General features: G+C 39.8%; 1 protein-coding gene across 2 annotated transcripts; it reads right to left on the reverse strand.

Annotated features, from left to right (window-relative positions):
* Positions 1-16,465: 16,465 nt before the first annotated feature.
* Positions 16,466-17,432, reverse strand: LOC122020339 (UPF0426 protein At1g28150, chloroplastic-like). 2 transcript variants are annotated; one of them, XR_006122193.1, is made up of 4 exons: positions 17,295-17,378; positions 17,074-17,199; positions 16,744-17,007; positions 16,466-16,639 (listed from the first exon to the last, which is right to left on the reverse strand). XR_006122193.1 is itself a non-coding variant. In XM_042578226.1 (3 exons), exons 1-3 carry the CDS (start codon positions 17,331-17,333, stop codon positions 16,825-16,827), a joined length of 348 nt encoding a protein of 115 aa, XP_042434160.1. In that variant the 5' UTR covers positions 17,334-17,432; the 3' UTR covers positions 16,466-16,824. The 2 variants fall into 2 exon arrangements, 1 of the variants encoding a protein (XP_042434160.1); XM_042578226.1 differs by having other exon boundaries at positions 16,466-17,007; positions 17,295-17,432.
* Positions 17,433-24,525: the final 7,093 nt, after the last annotated feature.

Below are 24,525 nucleotides of genomic sequence, written 5' to 3' on the forward strand. Positions count from 1 at the left end.
ATGTCTACTGGGCAAGATGACCAAGACTCCCTTTAGTGGACACAACGAGAGAGCGACTGACTTGCTAGGACTAATACATAGTGATGTATGTGGCTCTTTCAATGTCGCTGCCAGAGGTGGTTATAGGTACTTCATTACATTTACTGATGACTTCAGTAGATATAGTTATGTGTATTTGATTACACATAAGTCTGAATCATTTGAAAAGTTCAAGGCATTCAAGAATGAAGTACAAAACCAACTTGGCAAGAGTATTAAGATACTTCGATCAGATCGAAGTGGTGAATACCTTAGCCATGAGTTTCATGACCATCTAGCTGAGTGTGAGATTCTATCCCAACTCACTCCTCCTGGAACACCACAGTGGAATGGTATATCCGAAAAGAGGAATCGTACCCTATTAGATATGGTATGATCTATGATGAGTCACACAGATCTTCCTATATCTCTTTGGGGCTATGCTCTAGACACAACAACCTTCATACTTAACCGTGTTCCATCCAAGGTTGTGATAAAGACACCATATAGGATATGGACTGGGAGAGATGCCCAAGCGTCTTTTATGAGGATTTGGGGTTGTGAGGCTTACGTTCGATGACAAGTCTCGGACAAACTGGGACCCAAATCCGATAAGTGCTATTTTATTGGATATCCCAAGGAAGCGAAAGGATATTACTTCTACATTCCCAGTCAACACAAGGTAGTTGTGGCTAAGACTGGGGTATTTCTAGAAAGGGATTTTGTTTCTAGAAAAACTAGTGGGAGTACGTTCAATCTTGAAGAAGTTCAGGATATAGACCATAGCACTGAAGCCTTGATGGACGTTGAACTGGAACCACAAAGTGTTGTGGATGATGTTGTTCCAAATGGAGTTGAGGAACAACAACCAATTCAAGTAGACCTACCTCTTCGCAGGTCTGATAGGGTACGTCGTCAGCCTGAGAGATACTCATTTCTCTTGTCTGACCATGATGATGTTTTGCTCATTGAGAATGAGTCTACCTCCTATCAGGAAGCTGTGATGAGCCCAGATTCTAAGAAATGGCTAGAGGCCATGAGATCCGAGATGGAATCCATGTACACCAACCAAGTATGGACTTTGGTTGATCCACCTGAAGCCGTCAAACTCATTGGGTGTAAGTGGGTCTTTAAGATAAAGACTAACATGGATGGACTTATATATAAGGGTCGTCTGGTAGCTAAAGGTTTCAAGTAAATTCATGGTATTGACTATGATGAAACATTTTCTCCAGTAGCGATGTTTAAGTCCATTCGGATCATACTTGCTATAGCAGCATACCATGATTATGAGATCTGACAGATGGATGTCAAAACCGCGTTTCTGAATGGAAACTTGCTCGAGGATGTGTACATGACACAACCTGAGGGTTTTGTAGATCCACAGCATACTGGCAGAGTATGCAAGCTGCATAAGTCCATTTATGGACTAAAGCTAGCTTCTCGGAGCTGGAATCTTCGATTCGATGATGCGATCAAACAGGTTGGTTTCATCAAGAATGAAGATAAACTCTGTGTCTACAAGAAGGTTGTTAGGAACACAGTTGTTTTCCTTGTACTGTATGTGGATGACATACTACTCATTGGGAATGACATCCCTTTGCTGCAGTCTGTAAAGACTTGGCTAGGAAATTGTTTCTCAATGAAGGACTTAGGTGAAGCAGCCCGTATTCTAGGCATAAAGATCTATAGAGATAGATCTAAGAGATTGCTTGGCCTAAGTCAGAGTACATATATTGACAAGGTATTACTATGGTTTGCCATGCAGAATTCCAAGAAAGGATTTCTGCCGATGTCACATGGTATGAATTTTTCGAAGACTCAAAGTCTCTCTTCTAGAGAGGAGAGAGACCGCATGGATACGATCCCTTATGCATCAGCCTTAGGATCAAAATGTACGTCATGTTATGTACTCATCCTGATGTTTCGTATGCTTTGAGCATGACGAGCAGATACCAGTCAGATCCAGGTAAGTGTCACTGAATAGCGGTCAAGAATATTCTTAAGTACTTAAGAAGGACTAAAGAATATTTCTTGATATATGGAGGCGATGATAAGCTAGCTAGAGCCCTAGAACCAATCATTTGATTATTGTATTTTGGACTTGTTGTATCATATTCTATATAAATAAAGGCATTTGGTTTTTTGGTTATTATACTTACTTGTATTGGTGCCAAATAAACTAAGTATAATAACGTCCTTGAGTAGAAGGTTCTTACCTATATCAATCGATTGGTTGAATCGATAGTGAAATGATATAGGGAACACTACTCTTAATCATTCCTAGTCGAGTATTAACATTCAGGGACAATGTTAATGCAATAAGACTGGCATGTAGGTCAACTCGATGACTTGATCTCACAAGTCATGGATATAGAGATATCAAGTTGACACATGGGTATGCATTAGAGAATGTATACTGAATGACCCGCCATGAAAAAGTATCATGGATCGTTATATGAGTGTCATATACTTTCTCATGTGACTATTATTATGACTATTGGTCCTTAGACCTGAAATCACCATGGTTCCCTACATAAGGAGTTATGTACTTTGGTTTCGTCAAACGTCACCCGTAACTGGGTGGACTATAAAGGCGATTACTGGGTATATAACGAATTATGCAGAGGGATGTGAGTGATGTAGATGGGATCTATCCCTCCCATATGACGGGAGCGACATCGGTATTCTTGATAGAGTTAGACCACGAAGTGCATGGCCATGCCCAAATGAGTCAACATGAGATGTTGAGCTCATTTGATCGAGTGAGTCTACTTGGAGTTCAAGATTTAGATTAATTAGAGGATGACACGGTCTATGCCTCACATTGATCAATCTAGATGTCTAGGATAGAAGGATAATGTCACATTTTGTGAGGAGTCACAATTAGTAGTCACAAGGTTATGTTGGATCTCAACATTCTTGTAACATTGGGTAGTAATGATGTGTTGCTAGATAGCGCTCATTACTTATGTTCCTAAATGGGTTTAGGGCATTGCCAACGTTACAAGAACCTATAGGGTCACACACTAAGGATAATTAGATGGAGATTATGTTCATATGATGAACCAAGAGGATTAGATTCATTTGATGAATCAAATTGGATTAAGAGTAATCCAAATTGGGCTAATTGAGTTTGACTCAAGTTGATTCATGTATTCAATGAGTCTAATTTAGATTATGACTCATTAAATCAAGTTAGTTTAATGAATTAGATTCATTATATTAAGTTGGCTTGAATAAAATGGTTAGATTAGATCAACCATGGAAAAGATTTGGTCAAGTTTGACTTGACTTGAGAGGAAGAGGAAGAGTCAAGTTTGACTTGACTAATTGCCACATCATTAGTGAGATGGCAAGATGTGGACCAATGATGATGCACCACATCATCAAAGTGTGCCACCTCATGGGAGTTACAATGACATTCTCTTTAATGGCTACATTAATTGTGAATGGGGGTTACACTTCATGAGTAGCCGACCACTTTAGTATTGGAATGAAAATTGATTTTCATTCATGTGCTCATTCACTTCTTCTTCCTCCTTGAGTTCTTTCTCTTCTCCCTCTCCTCCTCTCTTGACCGAGCAAGACAAGGTGCTAGCACACCTTTGTTTGGTCTTCTCCATCAAGAATTGTTCGTGTGGATACTTCTAGAGGACCGTACGCTTGACAGTCTAGAGATCCGGCACCTTGGACGAGCGGGATTTGCAAGGGTACGCTTCAAAGGTATAAAATATTTTTCCCTTTGTAGATCTACTATAGATCATAGTTTGAAACTCGTACTCGTATTTTGAAATCTATCCTTCGCACGAGATCCAGTGGCATGGGTGATTCGGGGTTTTCGCGACGCGAAAAGCGGTTTTCGCGGCCCGAAAAACCCAACATCTATCATGTACGTCATGTTATGTACTCGTCCTGATGTTTCATATGCTTTGAGCATGACGAGCAGATACCAGTTAGATCCAGGTAAGTGTCACTGGATAGCGGTCAAGAATATTGTTAAGTACTTAAGAAGAACTAAAGAATATTTCTTGATATATGGAGGCGATGATGAGCTAGCTGTAAAGGGTTATAGTGATGCCAACTTCCAAACTGACCAGGATGATTATAGATCGCAGTCTAAGTTCGTGTTTTGCTTAAATGGTGGTGCTGTGAGCTGGAAAAGTTCGAAGCAGGACACAATTGTTGATTCTACAACAGAGACCGAGTATATTGCTGCATCAGAAGCAGCAAAGGAGGCAGTTTGGATCCGCAAGTTCATTATTGAGCTTGGGGTGGTTCCTAGCATAGCAGATCCTATAGAGCTCTATTGTGACAACAATGGAGAATTACGCAGGCTAAGGAACCTCACTCGCACCAGCGGACCAAACACTTACTACGGCGCTTCCATCTCATTCGAGATATTATCGATAGAGGAGATGTGAAGATTTGCAGAGTACCCATAAAGGCTAACATCGCTGATCCCTTGACCAAGGCTTTGGCACAGAGACAGCATGATGGTCACACTAGGTCATTAGGCCTTAGATCCTACACTGATTGACACTAATGCTAGTGGGAGATTGTTAGTTAGAGACCTAAAGCGAATCATGTGATGATTGTTGTATGGACTTGATGTATCATATTCCTATATACTTATAAAGGCATTTCTTTATGATTATTATACTTGTATTGGTGCCAAATAACTAAGTATAACAGCGTCATTGAGTAGAAGGTTCATATCTATATCAATCGATTGGTTGAATCGATAGTGAGATGATATAGAGAACACTACTCTTAATTATTCCTAGTCAAGTATTAACATTCAGGGACAATGTTAATACGACGAGACTAGCATGTATGTCAACTCGATGACTTGATCTCACAAGTCATGGATATAGAGATATCAAGTTGACACATGGGTATGCATTGGATAACGTATACTGAATGACCCGCCATGAGAAAGTATCATGGATCGCTATATGAGTGTCATATACTTTCTCATGTGACTATTAGTATGACTATTAGTCCTTGGACCTGAAGTCACCATGGTTCCCTATAGGATCGAAAAGAATTTAGATATCTCCACAATAGCATGATATTGTCCACTTTGGGCCTAGACCCTCATGGCTTTGCTCTTGGGTTCTACCCAAAAGGCCTCATACCAATGGAGATATCTTTTCTCTTATAAACCCATGATCTTTCCCATGTGTTTCCAATATGAGACTATGTTTGCAACCTTGCAACCCCAACAATCCCCCCTCAAACAAAGGACCATAGGCTTCCCACGTCCGATCCTCGGCCCACCAGGTCTTCCTGCCCCTCGGTCCACCTGACTTACTAGGACTTACTTGCCTAGTCGCAACTAGGACTTCCTGCCTGGTGTCTGATCCTCTTGATCCGAACATAAGAGCCCCCACTTTTTTTGTTCGAGGTCAATATTGTACCCACATAGCTCAATCAGACCATAGCTCTTGTGCACAGTCGGCGGTTAAACCTTCTGGCAGTCCGACATCTGATACCAATTGTAGGATCGAAAAGAATTTAGATATCTCCACAATAGCATGATATTGTCCACTTTGGGCCTAGACCCTCATGGCTTTGCTCTTGGGCTCTACCCAAAAGGCCTCATACCAATGGAGATATCTTTTCTCTTATAAACACATGATCTTTCCCATGTGTTTCCAATATGGGACTATGTTTGCAACCTTGCAACCCCAACATTCCCTACATAAGGAGTTGCATACTTTGACTTCGTCAAACGTCACCCGTAACTGGGTGGACTATAAAGGCGATTACTGGGTATGTAAAAAATTATGCGGAGGGATGTGAGTGATGTAGATGGGATCTATCCCTCCCATATGACGGGAGTGACATCATCATTCTTGATAGAGTGAGACCACTAAGTGCATGACCATGCGCAAATGAGTCAATATGAGATATTGAGCTCAGTTGATTAGAGTGAGTCTACTAGGAGTTCAAGAAATAGATTGATTAGAGGATGACATGGTCTATGCCTCATTTGATCAATCTAGATGTCAAGGATAGAAGGACATTATCATATATTGTGAAGGTCACAATTAGTAGTCACAAGGTGATGTTGGATCTCAACATTCTTGTAACTTAGGTAGTAATGATGTGTTACTAGATACCACTCATTACTTATGTTTTAAATTGGTTTAGGAACACTACCAACGTTACAAGAACCTATAGGGTCACACACAAAGGGCAATTAGATGGAGAATAGATTCATATGATGCACCAAGAGGATTAGGTTCATGTGATGAACCAAATTGGATTAAGAGTAATCCAAAATAAACTAATTGAGTTGATCTCAATTTGATTCATGTGTCAAATGAGTCTAATTTAGACTTGAATTCATTGAGTCGATTTAATTCAATAAATATAGATTCATTAAATTAAATTGGTTTGAATCAAATAGTTAGATTCGATCAACCATGGGAAATTTAAGTCAAGTTTGACTTGACATGAGAAGGAAGATGAAGAGTCAAGTTTGACTTGAGCTTGAATTGACCAAATGCCATGTCATAGTGACTTAGCATAGGGCCGACCAATGATGATGTGCCACATCATTAAGGAAACTTCATGATATGTCACATCATGAGGGAAACCAAGAGCTTTGACTCTTGATATTCCATGGAGGTTACAAACTTACATTGAAGTGACCGACCACTTAATAGGAGGGAATAAGTGCAATTGAGTGCTAATTGATTCCTTCTTCTTCCTCCTCTCTTCCTCTCTTCTCTCCCTCTCATCCTTGCCGAGACTCCTTGGGGTGCTAGCACACTCTAAGGTTTCCTCTCCATCTCTTGTTCGTGTGGATACTTCTAGAGGTGTGTACACTTGAACACACTTGAGATCCGAAGAACCTTGGACGAGCGGGATTTGCGAAGGGCTTCGCTTCAAAGGAATACTCCTTAACATGTAGATCTAAAGTAGATCTAGAGTAGAAAACTAAGTACACGAATAATTTTATCTTCGCACGGATCCAGTGGCTAAGAACTTCGGGGTTTCCGCAACTTAAAAAGTGATTTTTGCGACCCAAATGTTCTAACAAAAAAGCACTTATTGGGGTTAAGTTTAAACTTGTATTGCCTGAGCGTCCGACATGTTTCCTCAATATCTGAAATCAGTCCCAGACCAGATAGACTCGATTAAAATGTTGTTAACATACACCTCAATGTTTCTCCCAATTTGATGTTTAAAGATCTGATACATGAGTCATTGATAAATTGTCCCTATATTTTTCAAATCGAATAACATGACAGTATAATAAAAGGTTACATTAGTGATTATGAAACAGACCTTTTCATGATCTTCAGAAGCCAAGGGAATATAATGATAATCTTGATAAGTATCCAACATGTATATAAGTTCATAACCGAAAGTAGAATCCACCAATTGATCAATGTGGAGCCAAAGGTAGCAATTTTTTGAATAGACTTTATTGACATCCTGAAAGTCGATACATACTCTCCATTTATCTCCTGGTTTGGACACCAACACCATAATAGTGAGCCAAGTAAGGAATTGAACCTCCTGTATATGTCCAGCTTCTAGTAACTTGTCGATCTCCACTTGAATCATTTGGTCCTATTCTATCGAGAAATTTCACTTCTTTTGTCAAACAGGCTGAATTTTAGGCAATAAGTTTAGCGGGTGAAACATTACAGTTGCGAATATGTGTGTGACATCCTTTGACGATCATACAAAAATATCATGATTGCGTGAGAGACATGCAATTAGTTCTTATTTGAGCCCTGAAGAGAGGTTAGTAGCTACTCGAGTGACCCCATTTGGACGGTCGAGATGAACTCGTATACTTTCATGATTTTTCTATGGTCAAGATATCAACGTCTCTTGGATGGCTTGGACAATATTATATTGAGTTCGACAGGCCTTGCACGAGTCAGCTGGATTATATCTACGTAACATTTCCTCACCACCAAGTGGTCACCTTGTACCTCCCCGACTCGATTCCCCATTAATAATTTGTTTTTTTTAATGAAAAGTAAAGCTTACCGCTTGGAAAGTACTCAATGTCAGCTTCCCTAATATGACATTGTAGGCAGAGACAGTATTTACGATAATAAAGGATGTTTGTTGAGTTCGTATTAGTGGTTCCTCCCCTAAGGAAATAGAGAACTTTCTCTGTCCGATAGGTTGTACTTCGTACCCTGTGAAATCATACAAGGGTATGTATAGGATAAAGTTCCTCCCCATCCAGCTACATATGATCAAAGCTATTTTAAAAATAATATTGGCGGAACTGCAATATTAATAAATACTCTTTTTACTCGACAGTTTACGACAAAAACTTTGATCACTAAAACATCATCATGGAGGGCCTCAATGTTGGATCAGAAAGACGCTAGAGGGGAATGAATAGCGATCGTCACTTTTTAGAAATCGAAAGTACACAGCAAAAAAGAAACACGAAAATTCAAATGCTAACACGAGTAATTTTTTACTTGGTTCGGAACCTTCAACGACTCCTACTCCAAGGCCCGCAAGTGAGAGTACTTTCGATGGGCAATTACTATCAATTCAAAAATGATTTACAAAGATTTAGTACAAGAACTGCAACATAAAAGTTACCAACAAAGAAAAAAAATTGAACTTCAGAGCAGCCTTTTAGTATCGTCAGAGCCTTTTCGGAGCAGCGTGCAAGAATGAAAGTCATAGTACTTATTGCTATGAAGTTGCTGGTCGAAAGCCTTCATATAGGATGGGCGCCTAAAACCCCTCCGGGCTCCTGGATCACTGTTGATGTGGTGATCTCTCGTCGAAACTTGATCCGTCAAGTTTATCCTCCTCCGGATGTCTGGACTGTTAACGTAGGTTTGGCCAATCATCGCGCTCCAACTCAACTTCTCAATGATTTTTCTAGTCCGGATGCCTAGACCAACTCCGAGTGCCCTGACCGCTTGGGTGCCTGCCCAAGCACCCGCTGCGAAGCTTGCCCGAGCGCCTGGACCCCCTCCGGGTGCCTAGACCACTTTTTGTCTCTTTCTTTCCTGCAGCAAAAAGTTAGTCCATGCATAGAGACTACCCTATAAAATAGAGTTAGCTCAACACAATAAGGTAGTAGTTATAATTAGATCCTATCTCCGTGAAACCAGAATCTAGTTAAGGTCTCAGCTTAGATTTCCCAAATAGACCTAAGTTGGATCGACGTCTATTGTTCCCTCAACCAGAAACGCATCCTCACTGAATCTCTCCTCCAGTTGCTTACCTCTTACTTACCAACTGCAGTCGCTTGACTCGCCTTTGACCCACTAGATCTTTCCACCAGTTGTCAGGTCCCGCAGACTCAACTAGACTTAGGCCGGTTGTCAGGTCATACGGACCCAACCGGACTTCCCACGAGATATTGGGTCCCGCAGATCTATCTGAACTTCGTACCAACTATTGGATCCTGCGGACCTATCTGGATTTCAGCACGGTGTCAGGTCCTTCAGAACCGTCAACTCTTGTACACTTGGTAAAGCAATTAGATCACAAATACTCTAATTTTAATCCACTTGTCATTCATCAAAATCTAAATTAGATCATTAATACAAATTGCACCAACACTCAATTCCTGTCAAATCTTCAGGTCCAAAATTTATGAAAGAACCTTATCCTCTTCTCCGAATGGTGCCGACGGTGTAACTTTCTAGCTTTCTACTATGAGCCTTTCGAGTTCGAGTAGAGTCCCCATATGTGGGACCACCCGAAATAATGTTCATAGTCCCTTGTGCATCAATCTTGTTCTTGCCTGTATTTTTTTCTTCTACCTTCTGACGAGACAGAGAGGAATCTCGGGATTCCTTTGAGGGAGAATGGGATCATCGACTTGTGGGTCGATCGATATTAGCATCATGATAGTGACGATGTTTGTAAGATTCAGGAGATTTTCTTCTATTGGGCCCACTCTGATTGGCCTTCCGTTGATCAGCTAATAGTTTTAATTCTCTCGCATACCGCTGATAATCTTGAATGGAATGAGTACTTGATTAATGACAGTACAATATCGAGTCACCCGGGGACCTTCGATCAGATTCAGGAGTAGGAGTCAGGGCTACTTCCACTGCATGTATCACCTTTCCGTCCTCCGATTCGTGAACTCCTGATTTCGCAAGGGCGAAGGAGGGGCTCTACGATTTGGATGAGTGGAGACGGGAGCGGGAGTCAGAGCTTCCTTTCTCTTTGCGGACTGGGCTTCCTTGACTTGAATATACTTAAGTGCCTGGACTTGTAATCCTTCGAAATTGGCTAGAGGCTTTTTCACCAAAGAATTTTAAAAAATTCCATCAACCAAGCCTTGCGAGAAGGCACTGAACTATACCTCTAGGTTAACCGAGGGAGAATCTATGACCACCCGATTAAACTGTTATAAATATTCTTTCAAATGTTCTTTGCATTTTTGTCTAAGGGCGAATAAATCATAGGATGTTTTTTTATATCTTTGACTAGTTGCAAAGTATTACATGAAGACAACTTTAAACTCCTCAAAAGTTCGAATAGAAGAAACAGAGAGTCGACTAAATCATTTTTGCGTCGAGTCCGAGAGCGTGGTAAAAAAAACTCGACACTTGACGTCATCAATATATTGACATAACAAAGAAGCATTCTCAAATTTACGGAAGTGATCCTCGGGATCTGTAGTACCTTTATATTTCTCGATCTGCAACACCCAAAAGTATCTTGGCAACTCATCCTATAGGATGTCACTCGAAAACGGAGGGCCTTGAAAAGCTTTTGTTCCACTAGATTCAGGACTCTTTTCCCTTGAAAATCCTGATGAGGAGTTTCACCAAAAGATTCTACAGAATGTTCTTTCACAATAGACTTATTGATCAGTATGGGAGAAATAGTTTGCGGCGTTCCCATAAGCCAAGGTATCTTATGGTGTATCGGTGTCGTTTCAACCGATCGGGACAACGGTTCGATTGAGAGATTGATCGTTGGTGGAGGATGTGAGGGTTGCCCTTTTAATACCGCTTGCACCACCACTACCAATTTGTTGGAATCCTCTGTTGCTATATCGATGACATTAGATTTTTCGGCATCATCCATTTTAACATCTTGATTCAGGTATGTAACTCAAATTTTCCCACAAACAACACTAATTTGATTCTACCTGCATACGTCGACGGATAAATCATCGATGAGTTGGCTTTTTTGCCAACTTAATCATCAGTTAATGAATGACAACGAGAATGATAATCGGGTTCCACGAGACTGGACAAAAGAAAACAAGAAGAAAAGGGATTAGAATGATGCTCAGGGGTTTCCCGGCACAACCACTTTGATATTTAAGTTAGAGGATGAAAAAGAAGAAGAAGAAGAACAATATTAGGATTTAGACGTATGTGTGTATGTAACCTGGATGTCAGAAAGGACTACCTTTTATAGAGTCGATAAACTTTTTCCTTCCGTTCCGATCTTCACATTATCATTATTTAACTCCTTAAATAATCTAAGACTTATTTTCGCCGTTGTCTTTTTTCTCAAATTATCCGAGATTTGCACGATGATTATCCTTTTCCTAAAATGGTTCTGCATTCCGGATCGAGTCTCTAAGAAGATGGAAGACTTATGTTTTTCCCCTGTTGAACCACCATCTTAGTAAAAGATCATCAACTTCTCTTATCCATATAACACCCATTAATTATCCTCGAGACCAGGTGTTAACCGGATACATGAAAAATTGACCCTAACATACTGTAAATAGGTCGGGCTGGCAACATGTACATGTATGCCTAGCATGGCTGATGTTCGAGACTTAGAAGCTCCCCTTCGAACAAGGCATCTAATGAGTCCGTCATGCCTTTGTGTTGAAGCAAACTAAGGGATTGAGCCCAACTATGCAATTTCAGAGTGACGTAACGTCCTCATGTGTAGTGATATGTGGGGGTAGATATGGGTTGCACGTGGCAAGTCTTAGTCTGGACCAACATATTCCACGTAATGTGTTCTTGATTCGGTCAACATAATCCCGTGTTACTCGGAATCTAGACAGAATCCGGATTAGGTTGGATTGGGCCAGGATGGCCTCAGATTAGATCGGCTGGACTTGTGAAGACTGCCGAGTTCAGCAGGGTTAAAGTCGAGATCATAAGGTATTTGCTCTTCCAAAGCGATCCCGATAAAAGATTGAATCGTCAGAAAGTTTCTTCTGACAAATCGACAAGGTTGGGCACGGGTGTGGCAAGGTCACAACGAGAGAGGCGTATCAGTTACAGAAGAAGAGCCATCAATCGATCAAGAGGCACATCGATTACCCTGTCAGTTAATTATGATAATAAATCAGATTAAAATCAAATTTTATACACTCAGTCTCGCCGTATGTATCGGATATTGAATGCTCATTCTTATATTCGTATAAGATGAAATATTTTTTATATTAATAATTTTCCTTTTTTCATCTAATTTATCATCATTTAATAAAAATATACTATAATATATAAAAATAATTAATAGATTTTAAGAAAAAAAATTCTTTAATATATATATATATATATATATATATATATATATATATATATATATATAGAGAAAGAGTTTTGATATTATGAACACCTTATTAAGCATATCTCTACACATTTCAAAAAAAAATTTCATTTAAAATTTTTATGTACTTAATACTATAACTCAATCCCTAAATTCAAAAGACAAAATTTTATTGACATAATTAGAAACTTAAAAACAATTAAACAAAAAAAATCCACCAGATCTTCCATTGGATTCAAAGGAAATTATTATTAGAGATGATAATTTTTCCGACGAGTTCGGGGTCCCGCGGAGAAAATTCGAAACGGGGATGGGAATCTCCGATTTTTTCAGAGATGAGGTGGATTTGGAGCGAGTATGGAAATACTATCCCCATCCCCGAATCTGTCCAAAATATTATTATTACTAGTGTGATCGTGCACACGCGTTGCGTGTGTAATATAATAATATATAAATTATTTGGGCCCAGCAATAAACTATTGTAATGAGTTTTCCTATGAAAAAAATTATTTTAATTTAATATTATACTTATCTTAGTAAAAGAAACTAAGAAAAATATATTTTTTAACATTGTCAGTTTAAAATATTTATAGAAGCTTCTTTGATTATATTGTTATCAATTCTAAGATGTGGGACTAAAGAGAATTTTATTTTTTTATATAAAACAATCAAGAAAATTAATGATGAGAAAAATTCATAATAATACGTTAGAGCCGAGTCTCGAACTCTAGATCACTGATTGTTTCGTTTGTGGAATTATCAATAAACCTTGGAATTATTTTTAGTGTGAATAGAAAAAAGGACAGTAACGTAAATTCATTTTAGGCTTCACCAAAGTTAGTTAGTAAAGGGGGAAGATTTTTAATAAAATAGTAAGATTATTATTATTAAATAATAATAATTTTTTAAAAAAAGTATTAATAATACTTTTAATATTAATATTAAAATTTTAGAAAATATTAATAATATTATTAATAATATTGATATTAATATTAATATTATCATTAATAATAATAATAATAATAATAATAATAATATAAATTAAATTTGAAAATGAGACGGAGATGGTGTCAAGGATGGAGATTTGATTCCCATGGGTTCGGGTTCGAAGAATCCCCGAATCCGAAAAAATGAAGACGGGATGGAGATGATAAACCCAACCTCACCCCGTCTCATTGTCATCTCTAATTATCATCCATGTCATCAATGGTTAAAGTGTTAAGTGAGAGACGTGTGTCCGTTACAAAAGCAGGTAATTCTTTATTATCCCATGTCGCATAAAGAGGAGAGGCACGACCATTATAAGGAGGCGTTCTTTATTACCCAAAACTCCTTCTCCCTCTCCTCTATATAAGGTAACCATCTCAATAAAGAAGAGGAATGCACACTGCACTTGACATTATAATTCTCATACTATTCTCCACATTTTCTTTTTCTCTGGTATGACTTAGCATCAGAAGAGCCACGCCAAAATGCGCCTTGGCCTCCTTCTAACCTCCTATTAATATCTCAAGAAGTTCTACCATTACAAATGCTACCTGTTACATCGAACCCAATAACAGTTGACTCGCTATAAACTGACCCGCCGAAACTAACCTAACAAGTTCTCCACCAGGGACTGATTTGGAAGTGACTGACTCGATAGAAGTCAACAGAGGACGATCCGGTACAGATAGACATATCCTTGGATCTCAGACTGGATTATGTAGAAAGCTCTCCTCGAATATCAAAAGGATCGAATGTTCTCCCACTCAAATCAATACAATTTATGCTAACTTAAATTCCAAATCTTCTCTCCCCTTTGGCAAACACACAAAGAAAAACAAATTTTATCACGATAGCAACATATAACTATGGATTAAGATAAAATATGATTTATTATTATTTTTTATATAGAAAAATTTGCAACCAAGATATCCTTGTAATATTGTAGAACTCTATCAATTAGGTCAGTAATTAGAAGTTCGTGTATATCTTGAAAAAAAATTCAAACTTTTTGAACAATTAGTAATTTAACATACTATACCTTCATTTAGGGAAGTACACATGAAACGGTGCTAAAAAGGACCACTAAATACGGGTCAAAGGACGGAAAGAGTAGCCGACGTGAAGGTCAAAATCAAGGTGGTCAACGCCAAAGTGATCAACGTTAGGATATCAAAGGGCTCATCTATGCTGACCGAGCAGAGGTCGACTACAATGACCGATCAGTGTGGGCAGTGTCCGATCGACAAGATACTTGTCCGAGCCGATCCCGTCCAACTCGGCGTAATAGGGCAAGATCGCCAGACGCTCAGTGCAGATCGGCAGAAAACTAAAGTCGCCAAAATGCTTGCCTGAGCGGAAGGAGACAAGCTACAATACCCAATCACCACAAGGAAGAACATTCGAGACCAGCCGAGCGGAAGAGCATCAGCCGAGCGACTTCCTCGCTCAGCCGATCAGAGGGATCATTGACGTGTCTCAGGATATCCTTTTGGGAGATAGTATCGCTGACACAGAGCATGGTCAACAGAAGGATCGTATGACAGAAACTTTTACAGTCTTGTCAGTGATATGCATGCTCTGTTAAAGTATGGTGTCAGAGGTACTTTCCTAACAAATTGGAGAACGTACCCACGACCAGTTGGAGAACATGTCCACGTCTCGAGAGAAGTGTGCACGTCGCACAACAGGGCACTATATAAAGGGGTCCATACGCCGACGAAGGTACGGATGATTCACTATTCACGCCCGTGTCTACTGTTGCTCTATCCTTTTTCCTTTTTCTAGTGACTGACTTGAGCGTCGGAGGGCTAACGCTGAGACCCCTTCCTTGGCTCAGCACTGACATTTCTTATGTTGCAGAGTGGAGTAAAATCTACATCCAGTTAATACAATAACCACATCCCCCAACTTGTCATCTCCATAATTTTCGGACAGGATTAGCACATTTACCCATTTGGTAGGATCTTCATATTGTAGTCACTCATACGCCTACGGATGTCTATCTAGCATACTCTACCTAACTCAATCATACAAAATGAATATGTCTACTCGTGATGTACCCAAAAGGATCCAAGGCAAATTGATCAGGTGTGTCTATAGCCAGTGTGTGTGTCTATATATATTTTGCCCACCAAGTAAATCAGAAAGTGTTTGTGATTGCCCGTCCAAGGCGGCTAGCAGCCTTAGGTTTGTCATCCTATTGAAGAAAAGATATTCTACACTACGCCGTAGTTGAGATTCAAATCTTAGGTACCTGACTAACCGTTGAAGTGTGTCACCACTACACCAAAGCCCTGAGGACACATATGTGTCGGTAACCATGTTATGACAAGCGGTAAAAATAATATGTACGCACAACGCCTCTAGTTAAATTGTGCTACCACCTATAGAAAACCACAATGTCTAGCCGAGAAAATGTTAATTGGGATTGGTCAACTATTAGAAATCTCTTCAAATGTCGAAGGAACCACTTTTAAGCAAACTGACACTCAACTTTAGTCATTGCAAATCCTACAAAAAAAAAGTTCGTTCCCATCTACTAAAATGATCATCAACAATAATACTCCAAAATAGTGTTGCATTAATTCCAACGAGCTTGAGAAAGTACATGCAAATGCCCAAAAAACTTCATTAAACTAATTGACACCATTCGACTTAAGTGCAACATACATATTTGGGTCCTTGAATGCTAATTCACATAGGTATTCTAGGAGATAACCATAAACCTTATCGAAATCACCCACCACATTCTTTAAAACTTTCTTATGAGATGAGTATGACTATTAGCATGAACTCAATTCCCCCCTCGCAACTATCCTCCGCAAACATGTCTTATCTTGGCAAATAACCTTCACTCTAATCATCTCAAGTAAACTAGCTCGTCAAGAAATCTTCTAGCTATGACATACCTACCATGGGAATTCTTAAATTCTTATCTAGAAATGAAAAAAAATATCATGAACAATAATAAGAAACAGTAGTGAAGCTTATGCCTTATTTTTCAAGAACAATATAGTAAGTAGTCTATGGATTGCACACATCCAAAATTCACACCTCTAGCAAACTCTCAAGTTCATCTCATATGAAGCCCTTGTATTGTTTTTCTACCTCAATAGCCTTCTTCTTGTCTCTTGATGTTCTGGCAATTCGAAAAAATTTGTTCTTGTTGTGTCTTTAGAATATGCATTTATGCATATAAATTTGTTCGTAAATTTCTGAAGAGATTTACCACAATCTACGTACCTATGGAAGAGATTTGCACTCGAACCACTTCACTTTACCATCAAGCATTCATTCGTTCATTTTTAGTGTCCGCACAGAACCTCACTCGATCTCGATCGGCTGAGGACCCTCGTCGTCCGCCTCCGCCGCATTCCCTTGGGCGTCACCCTCGGCGTCGATCCCGGCGACCTCGACGGTCTTGGCGATCCACTCCCGGAGCGGCTCCTCATTCAAATCGAGCCGCAGGAGGCCCGCGAACACCCCGCCCACGAACGCCACCGGCTCCTAACCCAACCCTAAACTAGTTGAGACAATAAAGCGAACACCTTGAGGGCGAAACGGAATCGTTACCTTGAAGGCTTGCTTGAGGATGGGATCGTCCAAGGGATTCACGAAAGCCTTGACGGAGAACGAAGGCTTCATCCGCCGCCTCTCCATGGCGGAAATCGTTGAAGGAGATGGAAATCTATTCTCCCACTGCAAACAAACAAAAAAAAAAGGAAAAATTCGGGATGGAAACGAGATCGAAGATCACGAAAAGCTTGAAACCGAAGCAAACATCTTGGTTTTACCTTGGCGGGGAGGAGGATTGAGCCGAGGAGGAGAGCCATGAGCGAGATTTGACCTTCGTGGCCGCTTCTCCCTCACTTTGTCCAGCCGTTATCCAACGACGCAGTGGAAATTGGGGGAAGATTGTTAAACGATTCTGATTTCGGCCTGTTGGGCTCAAAACGAGGTTAAACTTATTTGGGCTTGACTCTCATTTAATTATTAAAAACTTTTATAATTTAAATTTATTTAGCTAATTAAGAGTTATATATATATATAAATAATATCCAGCACATCCTTATGTGAGCGATCGTGGACAATGATCCTGTCTGAAATCGATGAAAATGATGTGTTAGGCAAATGATGATACCATTGACGGTGAGTAGACTTTGACCAAATGAAAAAGGGGGTTCCTTCTTTCTACCTGTACATGCTTAAAAGAGCAGACAAAACGTCAATACGCAAAAATCAGGAAAAAGATCCCGATGAAAGCTCTCTAACACTTAAGTCAGTGTATTGGTCGAGTGAAAAATAGAAGAAGAACAATAAATGTGTGCATGAGGTTAAGCGTGAGAGTTACGCGTACCTTGCCAACGGAGAGGACCTGCTTACTATATCACCTCTCACAACCTTCGCAATCATGTGGTGTCAGAGAATGTCAACTGTCAGAGGTTGTCGAGTGAGGAAAGACTTATAGCCTGGGAGATGTATAATCATCGTCCGAGAAATCTTTCGCCACGTGTACCCCTTTTATAACTTTGCATCATTAATGAAGCGATTACAGGAATACACTGTGTGTCAGCTGATGGAAGGTGTATAGTCACCTTCGGAAAAGGTTCTATTGATTGTTTTTGTTTTAATAGAAGAATATTCTTTGACAGCCGATTGCAATTCTCTGACAATGTTATCCTCTGAATATATCCTGGTCGGGCATTTAATCGACCGGCTGCATACTATAGTGGCAGATCAATATATAAGCGAGATACTAAATCCTGTAAGGGCATTCAGCCTTTAGGGCTGCCCTGATATATGTCGTGTGATAATAAAGGTTTGATTATGAAGTAATAGAGAACCAAGTCCCCTAGGTTTTGAAAATTCTATGATCGACCGGTCATATACAAGGATACTTACTTCTAAAGAATGGAGAACCGAGCCTCGAGAGGCCCAATCGGTGCTTTCAGCTAATCGTCCTTGTACTTGGAGGTTTATCCCTAAAGTGATATCTTGAACTCTGGAAGTCCAGTCAGGTTCCCTCTTAGATTGGTTTTGTATTTTTACTCTGAGATAAGGACACTAGATCCTAAAATCTGATCAGCATTATAACCAACCACCTGTATGAGGGAGGACGGATGCCTAAGCGGTGAAGGCCCATAAACTCGATCGATTGTTGGGTTTACTAGATATATACTGATATATGTTGAATCGTATCCTGAGAATGGAATGTTAGGTCCCCAAGACCTGGCCGAATATATTCCCAGCCGACCTTGTGGTAGGTCGGTTGTCTTTTAAACCTGGGTGGCTAATGGATGGTTGGATATACACTAAGTGTCTTGGCACAAGAGTAAAACACTAGGTCCCTTGGGTATGACCGACTATGGGACCAGTCGTCCTTGGATTGGAGGTCTTAATGCTGGGTGAGGAGCAAAGGAGTGACATGCTAGCTGCAGGAGTCCACCTCCCTGCCGATCGGCTACCCGATCATTACTTTGCATCCTCATACCGCTTTTCCTGTCACCCCTCTCGCTGAAGCTTCACCTGCTCCAACTCCTGGCATCGAGCTAAAGAGGCTTTACCACATCTCCACCGCCTATGATATACAGTTCACTCAGGCCATAGAGTCTCCCTAAGCTCCCCCACCACTCAACGACCGAGGGTTATTGAGAGGCCAACTAATAGAGGCCTGGGAGATGACTATAAGCCGACTGAACAAACCCCACCCAGCGGTGACGACAGATGAGTACTCCTACAATTTAACCACGGTATGCTTTAACTCTTCGCTTATCCTTCACTTTGAACACCTAACACATCTGACAATGTTTGTTTTATAGAAATGGATAATTGTGATGGGCATGGTGAAAAAATTTACAAGTCTAGTCTAGGAAAACAAAGCTTTAAAGAATTACTTGTCAAAGGCGGCCTCCCTTAAGGCTCCCTCTCGCTCCCCATGAGAGAGTCAAGCTCAACTCGACCGATTGAGCTAGGTAGAAAAAAAGTTTAAGAGGCTCAGTGTTACGTTACTATAAGTACACGGCTACGTCGACAGTAATAAAAATATCAATCCCACGGGGACTATTAATTAAACACTAGTTGACTTCGCATAGAGAATTTCCTAGACAAATAAAAGGTTGGTTGAAAAAGAGAGAGTGAGAGAAAGATTAAGGAGAAGGAGAGAGAGAAGAAATAAGAAATGACATTGAAAGGGATGGATGATAGATGCTAAGATTTTGATTTCGTTATGATACTAGTTAATGTCTCCTTATGCATTGTTCATTTACCTAACTTCATGCTTACACTCGTATAGGGATTCTAAATAAAGCCTAGCACAACCCCTGCGTAGGTTGCACCGGAGAGTCTACCCAAGTTTTAACACCATTAAGTAGAGAGATAACCTAGGAAATCTGGTTAAGAAGGAATCCCTGTCACTAGGACCCCCGGTCATACATTCCTAGATTACACAGTCACTTTATAACGGTAACACTAGAGTATCTACTTCAATTAAAATGCCCTAACAAGAATTAATCCCTATGTTAAGATCTTTTGACTCTAGAAAGTGGGTAAGTATCAATGCCCTCTATCTCTAATGGCATAATAAGTCCTGTTGAATAAGTATCCTCTGTCACTAAGGATACCTCGATTATCCAGTCTAGTAGTAATCTTAACATAGAGATAAACCTCTCATGTCTACATGTATACACCATTCACATATTTCGTCAAATACACAAAGGGATAACACATAGAACAAGTAGTAAACACATCATTGCATAAGAAAATATCTAAATACATAGTTCACACGTCACATCACATCATAACTACTTCTTGCATCCTAGATCTAGAAAATCTACTCTGTTACAAGGGAGATACAATGAAGAGACGATAAATATAGTATCTACAACTCAAAACATGAATTGAGAAAGAAGAGAATGCTTATCCTTGAAGCGTGACTGATAACTAGCATTTTTATCTATTATTTTGGCTCTTGGACTTATCATATTAACCTTCTCACATGCTTAATATCATGTATGTTTTGTGAGTATAATTTATTTTGGACTTAATTATAATTTTTCTACAATTATAATATTATTTCTTATATTTTGAATTTGGTTTTGTAGGAAATCTTAAGAGCCATGAATTTGAGTCAGATCAAGTTCATCTTGATTTGAAGGGAAAAGAAAGAGATCACATTTGCAACATCTAAGCCGTTAATTGTGAGCTCAAGTCATCCAAGGGTTCATTTAGAGCATCAATTCAATTTTAGATCCAAGAAGAGAGAAGCTCATTCCTCAAGCCCACTCTTAAAACCCAATTTCATTTCTCTTATTGGATTTGAATTCCTTTCCTTAACCCCAAAACCGAAACCCATTAAGATTCCTTACCTTCACGCAGTGGAGGAACAGAGGCATCACCACGCCATCTCTTCTTTTTCGCGTAGCTAGGTTTTCACGACAAACCCACACCAACGTCGCATCTTTCTCCTTTCTTCTTCCTCACCACCGGCCGGCGGCGTCTTCTCTTCCCTTGCGGCCGGCCTGCTAGCCCTTTCTCTCCTTCCTCCTCCATGATCTGCTCCAATCGGCGACGGACGATAGCAATCTCCGACGGTTGCAAGTGAGGGTAAGCATCTCCGATCAAGCTCAGCTCGCTAAGGGTGTTTTCCTGATGAGTCTTATTCTTTTTCTCTTCTGAATTCTCTGCTGGAGGGAGTTCTCCATTAGGGTTCAGAGGACGAAGAGCCGGGAGAGAGCTTCGATCGACTCAACACTTGAAGGCATTTTTCCGGTGTTCCCTTTCATCCCCGACAGTTATTCGGACTTCTTTTCTCACTGAGAGAGTTACCTCGATGGGAAAAGGAACAAGGAGATTAACGGTGACAGTCCATTCACCTCATCAGTAGCACTTGAGGGCATTTCCCCGGCGCTACTGATTCCATCTCGACTGCATCTTTCTAGCATCTTCAGCATTTCAGCCTGACGCCAGAGGGAGTTTCCAAGGCGTATGGTTCCATTCCGTTCATAACAGCATTTGATGGAGTTTTACTAGTGTTGCTAGTTCCATTCAGTTCATCAACAGTCATTCTAGAAGATGTAGAGATTAACCATCACTGATTGTCGAAGCTGAGTATTCTGCCGGAAGAGTTGTTGTTCGCTGGTGAAGGTGTTTCTAATCCAGGCCTCTGAGTGACGGCGACGGTAGTTGTGCGGTAAATGGTCGTAGAGGAGAAGAAGTGGTTTGGTAATTAGGATTTATTCTTGTTGTTTGTCTAAATTGTTCAGTTGTAATTCACTTTTATGTTGATTCTTGCAATCATGTTCTTATGTTCTTTAGATTGTTAGATTGCATTTGTTTAATTGCATTTACTTAGATGTTGTTCATACTTTCCTACATTTACTTGTTATGTTCTTCTGTTAGATCTATTGATGACTAAATGTGAGTTGTAAAGTGACGATGCAATGCATGCCTGTTATTGATAGTTAGCTAGGATCTAGTTTCATGTTTCGCATTTATTTATGTTCATCATTGTTGTAGGTTAAGGTTTCATTTCCTGCATAAGGATAAGACAACAAAACCCCGAAACCCCATTTGTTTGACTTAGTCTGAGAACGAATGTCCTATCACTAGTTCCACATGAGAGATGATCTAGACCCTCTACTATACTACCTTAATGTAGGTTAAGGGGTTCCGGTTGATTAGAAATTATTAATTTGATTTGAGCGTGTGACAGTCGTTCGTACATCAGTGACGTCCTTAGAGGCGTTCCCTTGCTCCAGAGGTGGATAGATCGATGAAGATCGACGAGGATGAAGCCTAGGGCTCCCCCGAGGGAGAGAACCCTTCTCCAAGATCCAAGATGGATCTAAGATTCTAAGCTTTTTTAAAAGGGAGAGAAAACCCCCCTTTTATAGCACTTGGCACGGGTTGAGCATGGTCCGTGTCACGACTGTATGGATCCAAACGGCCAAGGTCTGCGCGGTTTCTGGAAATCTCACACGGCCATATCATTCCACACGGCCTAAGTATGCTTCTTCTATAAAAATATGGCACAGTCGTATAGATTTCACACGTCATGACTTGACCCTGGCACGACTGTATTGATTCACACGGCCAAGGTCGATTTTCTCTCTAGAAATTCATGTGGCCAGTGTCTTCCCTGTTAGGTCCGGTTGAGCTAGAGGAGGGGTGAATGGCTCCCTTCGATTTTTTGATTAACTTGATTTTGCGCAGTGAAAATTTGAAGACAATGCTAACTCCTTGTATTTACTTGGTATCTACCTTCTTGAAATGACCAATCAAGGTTCAACACCATAGTGACACTTTACACTATGAAACTTCTCCTTCTCGGATCAACACCGAAGGTGGAGAAACCTTACACAATCATCTACAAATCTCCCTCTCAACAAAATACCTCACAAGAAAGAAGAAGTCAAGAGATTAGGATTTTGGGTAAACCTTCTTCTTCTTTGAGTGGCTTGAGATTGTAGTACTAGTGAGAGCTTGAGCACTTGAAGTTGAACTTGAGGTTGAGCTTTAGCACTGGAGAGCAATGGAGAACACTTGATCGTAATAGAACAATTCCCTTCAAATAGGCTCTTCGAATCTTCTTAAATCGTAGGAAAAGAGCCATTTTTCTTATCATTTTGTGAGTCTTAATCGATTAAGAAGTGATCTTAGATGATTACCAGGCGTTAATCAATTAAAGTAATCGATTTGGTGCGTGTTTCATTTACGCAACTCTTCCAAATCGCCTACCCTAATCGATTAAGATTAGGGTAATTGACTAGCTTGACTAGCTTATGTGATTAGGAATTATTCTGTTTTTGAACACAATATTTCTTAATCGACTGAGCCAATCACTTAAGTTTTGAACAGAAGCATTCTGTTCAAAGCAAAATAACACCGTAAGCGATTGATTCAATCACTTACAGTTTTCTAATCGATTACTATAATCGATTAGGAAACCTTCTATTTCAAACAGAAGGTTTATTAAGCAATTAGCTCAATCACTTAACACCCTATTAATCGATTAAGCATTTTTCTTAATCAATTAATACACTTTTCTTTAACTGATTATCAATTACCTCACCAAGAATATTGTTCTCGACCTCTCTGGACTTCTTTTACCTTACATTCGGTCTTCTGACCTGTAAGGGCTTTTCCTGTGCCAAAGATCTGGTCCCCTGATCTCCTTGGACTTCTCTTACCTTACATCTGGTCTTCTGATCTGTATGGGCTTCTCTTGCCAGGAATATGGTCCTCAACCTTCTTGGTTCTGCAAACTCAAACTCATATTAGATCCAATATATTAGCCTAAACTTAAATAATTATCAATCATCAAAATTTCTTCCTTAGGGCATGATTGCATCAACAATCTCTCTCTTTTTGATATTTGATAATTTATTTAAATTTAGACTAATTTATAACATAACATAAGCATTAATAATATCATGTAGGATAATAAACTTTTGCAATAGCATGAAACTATATAACCTATATTTGCAAACTAGCCAAAGATGTTACGCAATAGCATGAAATTTAAATGCAATATTTTCTCCCCCTTGGCAAATACCAAAAAGAATGATACACAAGAGTAGAAACTAAAGAAGGAATCCAAACTCCCCCTTAAACTACGCATATAATCCATATCACAAAAGCATGTGTACTCCTTTTAAATAAATACAAGGAACATAAACATAGTAGGGGCACTCCCCCTAAGCATATGCAATATGAGAAAAACATAAATATATAAATAGATAGATAGAATAGGGGTAACCATTTCAAAAAATCCATAGATAAGTCAAAAGGTTCATACAAATAGTCATAACCCAAAAGAAAATATCTAAGTACATTGTAGACATCCTCTAGTCCCTGAGGAAGGGTATATAAAACTCCATCATATTATCAGTACCAGTAGCATCACCACTAGCTGCAGGAGGAACGGTCGCTCCAGAGGTGCTAGCATCAGTAGCGTCATCGCTAGCAAAAGGAGGAGGTAGAAATGAGGGCCCGATAGTCCAAGAACAGACCAGCTCATGGAGTGAG

The sequence above is a fragment of the Zingiber officinale genome, chromosome 9A (genome assembly GCF_018446385.1).
Source record: "Zingiber officinale cultivar Zhangliang chromosome 9A, Zo_v1.1, whole genome shotgun sequence".
NCBI classification, from domain to species: domain Eukaryota; kingdom Viridiplantae; phylum Streptophyta; class Magnoliopsida; order Zingiberales; family Zingiberaceae; genus Zingiber; species Zingiber officinale.

Excerpts from the sequence above, each read along its gene's own strand:
- LOC122020339 (XM_042578226.1), bottom strand. The coding sequence starts at position 17,333 with ATGGCTCTCCTCCTCGGCTCAATCCTCCTCCCCGCCAAG. Across the intron at positions 17,200-17,294 it reads CAATCCTCCTCCCCGCCAAG|TGGGAGAATAGATTTCCATC; the intron begins GTAAAACCAAGA and ends GTTTGTTTGCAG. Across the intron at positions 17,008-17,073 it reads TCCTCAAGCAAGCCTTCAAG|GAGCCGGTGGCGTTCGTGGG; the intron begins GTAACGATTCCG and ends GGGTTGGGTTAG.